Below are 9312 nucleotides of genomic sequence, written 5' to 3' on the forward strand. Positions count from 1 at the left end.
CTTTCCTGAAGACTGTTTGATGAAGATGTTTATGGCTACTCTGGAAAATGAAGCCCAATCTTGGAATGAAAGTTTGCCATCTGCTTCTATTTACTGTTTAAAGGATTTTCATACCATGTTCTTTGAAAAGTATAAGCAATCTTATCCATCCTTGGTTTTAGTTCAGAACTGTTGTAGCCATGTTCATAATTTTATTGAAAATCTTTAGAATTTTTATGGGGATAATGAATTGATGGACGGAGAAATCATGGAGGCTCTATACGAGAATCCATTTCAGCAACATGAAGAGAACCTAGAGGATTCCCATCAAGATGCTCAAGAAACTTTGCAGCAGGATCAAGATCTTGGTACAATGCAAAATAATGAAAGTGAAGGTTTTGTTTCAGATCTGTCCATAGAAGAAGACGATATGCAGGAAAGTCAAGTTTCGATTTCAGAAGGTGATAAAATCAAGACAGCTATTTCAGATCTAGATTCAGATAGTGACGATCAAGAATACCTTGTGCTGAATCCCATGAAGGAGAGCTCTGCCATTGAGATTGTTCTCAGTTCATTAGAACACAACCTTCATGAGGAGGTAATCCAGTCAGTTCATGAAACACAGAATGAGATCTTTGTTCGAGTAAGTGATAAGTCTTCTTTCAATAATTCAGTGATAAATGGTAATTTGATTGCCATGTCATATGAAGACAATTACTGTTTGAGCAAAAGGAAACAAAAATCATTATCTCCTTTGTCTGAAGATGAGATAGATCAACTCTAGAAAGGTCATGTTACAGCCCAAGCTAAAGCAGATTTGCAGTGCACACATGGTCAAGAAAGTGTTGGTGAAACTTCTTCCTCCTTTGAAAATGATGATAGTCTTGTAATTAGTTTTATAGATCGGCAAATAGATAATATTTTCTTTCACAAAGATGATAAGGTTGTCATGTTCGATAATATTGAAGATTGTTTTTTGTTTACGAATAACCTAGACTATGAAGTTGAGGAGTATGAGCTTGAGAGAGACAATATGCCAGTATTTCTCATGGTCAAGGAACCTACAGCTAACACTTAGATGGCAGAAGCACATACTTCTTTGTGCATTCCTATCCCTTGGAAATCAATTGTTCTTTCATATCAAAATGGAGGGAGTACTTGTATTTTTGCAACTGGATCTCAAGATAAGCCAGTGCTTCAAGATTTTCAAGATCTCTTCAACATGCTTTTGCAAGCATTAGAAAAGATAAATATTGCCTGGTTCATCATCATAAGCTTTGGTTTCAGTGGTTATTTTCAGTTGCCTACAGGTTCATCGTTCCGCCTGCTCGAGAAAAGTGAGAGCAGAAATTTGGTATGTAGCCATCTGCTGGATTGGTTACATTGAAAAGCTCATTACACATGATTGTACATTTTTCATTAGTATGCAGGTGGTTGTCATCATGATTTGAAATCTCGATGGACTGCTGCCCTTCAAATAAACTTTGTAAGTTCTTGTTTTAGTTAAGTCAGTCATGGGTCATTTGTTAGTCAGTTTTCAGCCTTGTTGTTAAGTTAGTTTGTGTCGGTTTTCAGTCATGCATTTTAGCTTGAGTTTTGACTCCATTGCCCAATGGACGAAGGCACTATCTAACTCTCCCAAAGATCTGCTCTTCTTGGCACCTCCAAGGAGCTACCATCCCCATTGGAGCCAATATTAGTGTCAGTCTTTCCAGCCTTCCTCCAGTGATCAAATATGCTCTTACAAAGTGGTCTCAGAGTGTCAAGGTCAAATTTTGTTATTTTAGTAAGTCTTCAAGAAAAATTTGGTCACTAGGCATTAGGTCAAGGGTTTGCTTTCACTCCTTTCAAAGTTTCCCAAATGTCAGTCTATGTCACCATCAAACACCATCTTGAGATCTGTTCACTTTTTTCATATCATTCTTAGGTGTCTCGCTCATTCCACTTCGTTGCATTTCGCTAGGGGCATGCCATTGACTGACGAGAGGGTCTGGTCGTCTTGTCTTTCCTCATGCTTGTACGTGCAGGGCTAATTAAAATTCCTCAAAAATCACTGAAGTTTCAGGTCACATCATCATGGTCATAAATGATTATGTTCGTTAAAAAGAGTCTTTAGTCCTAGAGTCTAGGGTTTCAAGTCTTTTGATACATGTGATAAAAGCTCGCATGCCATGAGGTTGGTTTCGAGAGGTTCCCATTTCATATTTTTATTCTCAAAAACATTTGAAGACATTTTTAGTTCAAAACTCTGTTTTGAATTAGAAGTTATCAAATTTAGTTTTTGTAATATTGATGTATTTGTTTCACCATAAGAAGTTTCATAGCAAGCCTCTAATGTTTGCCAAAGCCAAATGCCAAAATCCCTGCAAAAAATCAAGACATTTCATCAGTCCAAGATTCAGAAAAAGAGTGAAAAGCCAAAGACAGAATTGCATTAAATGATAAAGTGCCAAAAGCCAAACATTATAGAAATGGGTTATGGTTTATGAGATATTTTACAACCCATATAAAGCATTGAAAACAAATCATTTTCACAAATTTCCCAAAGAAAAACCAAGACAGAGTGTTCAAGACAAATTGAGAGTGTTTCAAAATTGTGGAGTTGAAGGGGAAGTGTGCACTACGCACAGAGCAGGCACGCTACGCACAAGAGGCGCGCGACGCACTGGGATTCACCAGTCTGTGCAAATTTTCACTCTCGCTATGCACATATCGCGCGCAACGCACTGGGTAAGCGCGCGACGCATATAATCTCAGAGCCAAAATTTTTCACTTCTTCGTCCAGATTCATGCCAAATTGCCTCCAACTGCTTGCAAGTAGGTTCTTTACGTTTGCCCAGTGAATTTTGGACATGATTATGGTGTTTTGAATGTGGAAAAACAAGTGTTTAATGTAAAGGAATGTAAAACCCTATGTTTATTTCCAATTTCACTTCTTAGGGTTTGAAACAAATATTAGGGACTGGTGGGGGTTTTCCAAACTTGTGCTATTGATATATGCCTGTGTCATCTATTTTCAGTGGTGTCCCTCCTCATTATTAACCTTAGCCTCACGCTCTTTCTTTGCCATTACATCATTGCTGTCATTGTTATGGCCATTGTCATTTGCACACTGTTTATCATTTATGTTATGACATAGTCCCATTTTCACTTGTCCACATCCTCCATTGATATTTGTCAAACACTGCCAAGGCTATTGTCACTTTTGTTCCTAATAGTTATTTCCCCCGCATTACTCTCTTTTCTACTCACTTGTCAAATCCCCTCATAATCAAAGCAGTGACTGTTTTTCATGGAGAGTTGGCCCGGAAAAGACATGACAATTTGACACCTTTTGAGCGGCAATTTTGGCTTGAGAAACTCAATCGACATCTGGAGGAGTTGTTGGCGAAGGCCAATAGAGACAAAGACATGCTCTGTCATATGAAACATCACTATTGGGCTCGCATGCATGTCGGTAAAGAAAAAATAAAGATTTTGACGAGGAGGTTGAGCAGAGCATTAAAACGGGGAAAGAGGTCTAATCCACTTCGGATTTTGGCTGAGGCTTCGGTGGCTTGGCATGATACATGATGGAGGGTCTTCACACTGAATCTGAGCAAATTCGGAGAAATTTTTGTCATTTTGGAAATTATTGGCTTGCAAAACAGATTTTTCAGCCCAACGCATAGCGCGTCGACGCGCGCTTATGATTGGGACACTTTCTGGAGGAAAACTTTATAATTTTGGATTTGTCATGGTAAGTTATGCATGCTCTAGTATGGCCAAGGCATTTCATCAAGTTCTGGATGATCAAAAGGGTCAAAAGCACCATGAAAATCACCTTTCCAACAGGAAGTACTTGTGGGAGAATTAAATTTTTTTACAAATTCTTCTTTCTTTGCATATTGTGTGTATTTGCAAATTCTTACCATGTAACTGATTTGTATATTATATGTGAGTTCAAATTTTTGTGATTCATATTGTTTTGAGAGATTTTTTTTGAGAATAATCACATCATCAAGAAATATCTCAAAATAATAACATTAGTTTAATCTAATTAATAAATAAAACGATTTTCCTTGAAAAAAATAAAATAATTTACATACTAATAATTAAAATATTTTTTAATATAAAAATAATTTTATTCCAATACAAATCAGCTACATGGTAAAAATTTGCAAATACACACAAATGAAAGAAGAATTTACAGATATCAATGCATGTAAGAAGTCCTTTTCGTATGCCACTGAATTATATACACACTCTCCATGGAACGAATTTAGATGTCAATGCATATATAGGAATCCCTTTCAGTATGCCAAATTTAGATGTCAATGCATATAGGAATCCCTTTTAGTATGCCAAATTTCACAGAGGAAAATGCATCCTTTCTCATGTATGGCACGGACAACGGCTGCCAACCTTCCACACGCTAATCCTTCCGTATTCTAGATGTATTTGGGTATCTAGTGTGGATGCAATTACACATTTATATCATAGTTGAGGCATATTTAAGATAAATACTATCTAGATTGTGAGTATGTAGTGTGGATGCAGTTACACATTTATATCATAGTTGAGGCATATTTAAGATAAATACTATCTAGATTGTGAATGTAAATTATAAATTTATAATTTTTCATATAATTATTAATTGTAATTTACCATGTAGTTATGTCTGTTATGGGATAATTAGTAAGACATGTTTGAGAAAAAAATAGAATGCATCAAATCAGAAGGGAATTTTAGTCTTTTTCACATAAGTGGAAATTATGATTTCATAAAAATCACAAATTGATATATGAAATGGAAAAACTAATTGTTAGCTAATGGGTAAGGAGTTGCATACATTTTGGTGAGTAACTACTGTAACTTTACACATTCACATTTTTACTCCTACTTATTAAAGTGAAGAACAAATAAATGATGGTGTGCAATAGCACCTGGTAAATATATTTATTTACACTTTGTTGTTATCTATTTTTTATGTGAATATTTCCTTAAATTTTTAATTATTTTAATTCTGGTTGGTTTTGCTACCAAACTTAACAATGAAAATTCATTTCATGGCATAAATATTGTAATTACATCAAAAACTTTATGGCAGAAAAATAAAAAGCACTTCTCCAAATGAAAAAAAGAACCACACCAACACTACAATAAGACTTTAAATTTATAATCCAATAAATATTAAAAAACTATTTTTAAAATAATATTAAAAATTAAATATTTATTTTTCAAAATTAAATATAATAAATTGTATTGATGAATGTTAAACTCATATTAATTAATACGTACAGATTCCTAAATCCACCCCTATAGAAAAGTTAATGCTCCATCCTTACACTCATAGGAGGTTGATGTCACCGGGACCATTGATCATGGGCATGCATCCATCTCTCCTCACCCAGTTCCGGCGATGCGTGTTCCTGCCCGCCTCCAGCACCGGTGTTCCTGCCCGAATTTCCCAACGGTTCAGCGTAATCAATGCAAGTAGTGCGCTCTGATGCTGATAGTAATCACGGCATTAATGTTATTCAAATAATAAGCCCATTTGAATTCAAATTCAAATTTGAATTTAAGCGCATCTATATTATATTTCAGCAACCACATTCGAATTTCTTCATAGTTTTGTCAACCGGAAAAATCGCACATCTGTATGTCCCGCCGTCATTTCAAATATTTTCAAAAAGGTCGGCCCGCATAGAAAACAAGAAACAAGAAAAACAAGAAAAGATGAATAGAAACAGTTCTGCTCCTGTGATTATTCTTCGTGTGGTTAGCAAACAGTTCTGCTCCATTTCACAAACCCAATTCATTGTGAGGAAGAGGCCGTGTGTTGTTAATGGTGGCGGCTTTGTGGTCACTAATTGCGGAGGCAACGAAGTTTTCAGAGTGGAGGGATGCGGTCCAATGTTTAAAAACGAAGCTGTTCTCAAAGACGATGAAGGGAATTCCATACTCGCCCTGAAACGCAAGGTTATATGACTGGAAAACACCAAGTTCATTTTCAAAATTTATAATAATTGTGAAAGTAATAAGGATGTATGTATGCCATTTCCAGGTGGGTCTTGTGGAGGTGCTCTGCTTTCGAACTCAATGGAAAGGGTTCGTGAAGGACGAGATTATAGATGAGCACCAGAAACCCATTTTTAAGGTCATCGCTTCGGCTGTGAGTTGTTGCCAGAAGGACGACCCCATTAAGGTCTCCCTCACAAATTCAGAGAAGAATAAAAGGGGGTGGGACTACAAGGTTGTGGGTAGTTTCACTGAACAAGACTGTGGCATCTACGATCATTCCGGTGCAATTGCTGCAGAGGTGGGCCCATTATCTTTCTCTTGCTTTTTGCTTATTATTCAGATAAATGATCCAAATATTGAATGGTTTGCAGGTGTTTGTGAATACTGCATTTACGGATTCGAAGGACATATACAACATTGCAGTGGGAGAAGGAGTTGATCAAGCATTCGTTTTTGGAGTGATATCTATTCTTGACAAACTTAGTGAAGAAGATCATGGCTACCCACAGTATTAACATATACTCCTTGAAACAAACTGTAGATAAGGAATAGTCGGTTGTAATCCTTGAAACAAACTGTAGATAAGGAATACTCAGTTGTAAAGCTGTTGCCGTTTAACCTAACATTTGTAGCCATTTCTGAGTAGGCCGTGTTCTGAATTTTTACATTAATGTAATGCGCTCTGGAATTATCTGTTATAAATGTTAATAAATTAGCAGAGTTTGATGGGAATTGGGGTAAATAAATATCGTAAGCAGGCGAGTACGGTACTTGGAGTTGAAGTTTTGTAGATATTGATTGGTATAGGAAGGAAACAAATGTTTTGAGCAAAATATAATACAAATCTCTATTACTAAATTTACAACTAAATGTAAGACACTTTCGTAATTATTTTTACTTCTAAACAATGGACAACTTCCGATTTATGGAATAAATCCATCGTTGTCTCAGAAAATCGATTCATTTCAAATGAAAAGAAATAAGCCTGCAGAGAACATTACTATAACAAATTAATCTACATGCAAACCTGTAAAGTGTAAACGTGTTATCTGAGAAGAGACCATAAAAACTCTCAGGTTTATATTTGCATAAAAAGCTCTAGTCTGGAGCTAAATATGAAAGATCTATCTCTCTTTTAAAATAAAATAAAAATATATATGGAAATATTATACATGATCAATATGTCTATATATATGATATTGATTAAAAACCAGGTTTCCTGGCATCTAAGATCCAGAGGTATCTAACCTAAGTGAAAACTTGGCATCTAAGATCCAGAGGTATCTAACCTAAGTGAAAACTTGCTCTTTAATACATCACCAACAAATCATTCTAAGAGGTGTGATTTTCTTTATAGTGATGACTCAACTTGTATTGGCACATAGCAGCCAAAAATGATTGTCTTTGCAATTAACTGAGTTATCATAAAATTTTCCACTTAAGAAAAATATTCTTTTATATTAAAATAAAATATTTAAATAACAATGTTAATTAATATATTTTAATATCAATTACATATATAAAAACAAGTAAAAAATTAATTATAAATAAAATATTTGAATATTCATCTTAAATAAAATTAACTTAAATCTATCTTAATTTGTTATTTATCAAGTCCTTTCTCTAACTGCAAACTTATTTTATAATGGAAATCCCTAAAGGTTTTTGATAAAATTGGATGGATCTAGACTAATTTATTTTTTATATATGTATCTTTGTGTATATATCATGTATAAACTATGTGTGACCATGTGTGAAATTACAAGCATCTTTCATTTTGAACAACACACTAATAAACTAATAAAATGTTTTAACTATAAGTTTTTTTTTTTTTCAATTGCCTTATATGATATATACATAGTTGACAATTATTTTATTTATGGTAGTTGTTTTTAATTTTATTTTTTATATATTTCAATAAATAAGTATGTTTATTTTTTATTTTTAATTTTTTTTTCCTTGTAGCTGCCATTAGAAAAAATAATTATGAATACAAAAATTCAGTTACTTCATAATAAAGAGATATGTGATTCATTCATTTCTTAACATGAAATTGTTTTTAATATATTTCAATTTATTTTTGGTTTTTTCTATATCTACATTGTTTTGAGCATGAAAGAAATTACACCTTATTCATACTAGAATGCAATCTCTCAGGGAAACAATTTGACATATCTAGAAAGAAAAAATAATTAAAAATAAAAAAAATGAATTCTCCCTCATGCTGGTTGTATGATGTGCCTTTTGGTACAATAATTTGACACATATAAAAAGGAAAATTAACAAAGAATAAAAAAATTCATCACTTTATAACAATGACATGTGTAATTATTGAATTCTTAATATGAAATTGTTATATATACATTGTTTTTTTAAGTGAATATTCTATTTTTGTCAACTTCAAGTTGATTGGAAAGAATTACACCTCCTTTATTTTCAACTACTTCATAGCAATTTATTCAATTTTTAATATAAAATTGATATTTAATATTTCTTAATTGTTATGTCAAATTATGTTAGCTCTAGTGGTTTTGTGAACTTGTTTTCCTAGATACGTGGGTTTAAATCTAGGGAAACGAAGACATGATAAAATATGCTAAATGTTCATGAGAAGTAACATTATTTTATATGAGATTTAAAGACACATAAAGTATTTAAAAAGTGAAAAAATCTTACTTTTCACTTCTGAATCCAAGAAAATTATATAATTTTTATACTTTAAAAAATATTTCTAACTAATGACATAAATAAACTATTATTTGAATATGTGTGAACTATTTATTTTGTAAGCTTGGTAGATTCTTCCATTTTCATTAATATATAAGCAAGTTACAACCACATAAAACTGGTTAGGTGGCCTCAACTTGCCTAGTGCGAAACCAAGTTATTAGCCACTTAACTGCATGATAAGCCATCCAATAGAAAAAGGTGATAAGTCTTTCTACCCAAGTTGTATAAGTTTGTATATCATGTCCTTGCCCATACTCTATTTTCCTATGAACATATCTGACTTCAAACTGAAAAGTAAAATTTGTCTACATATGTACTAATAAAAAATTAAAAACTAGCTAACATCATTAATCATCTGGCTCAGTAGAGGTGGATTCAAATGGAGCCAGATTCTTGGCACTGGAACCATGCATTACTCTCTGTGAGAAAAGACATGGGAAGTGTTTCTCGATGTGGTCTAGGAGTCCATCCAAATTTTGCATTTGGAATTGTAGCTTCTGGAAATCTTGTTTGTAATTAGGGAAGTCTTGCACTGTTGTTTCCATGCTCATTGAAATTTGCTCTCGGGCCTTGCCCAGGAGGCTTTTCATAATTCAATAG

The 9312-nt window shown here is 33.6% G+C and overlaps 1 protein-coding gene across 1 annotated transcript; it reads left to right on the plus strand.

Moving 5' to 3' along the window:
• Positions 1-409: 409 nt before the first annotated feature.
• LOC149178171 (uncharacterized) lies at positions 410-6497 on the plus strand. The gene is made up of 5 exons (XM_089422010.1): positions 410-622; positions 5262-5441; positions 5566-5940; positions 6026-6280; positions 6354-6497. The coding sequence occupies exons 1-5, from the start codon at positions 410-412 to the stop codon at positions 6495-6497; spliced, it is 1167 nt and encodes a 388-aa protein (XP_089278136.1).
• The last annotated feature ends 2815 nt before the right edge of the window (positions 6498-9312 follow it).

Source organism: Pinus tabuliformis, chromosome 4_1 (assembly GCF_031772625.1).
Source record: "Pinus tabuliformis cultivar Carrire ecotype Pingquan chromosome 4_1, CPIR1, whole genome shotgun sequence".
Classification (NCBI taxonomy): Eukaryota; Viridiplantae; Streptophyta; class Pinopsida; order Pinales; family Pinaceae; genus Pinus; species Pinus tabuliformis.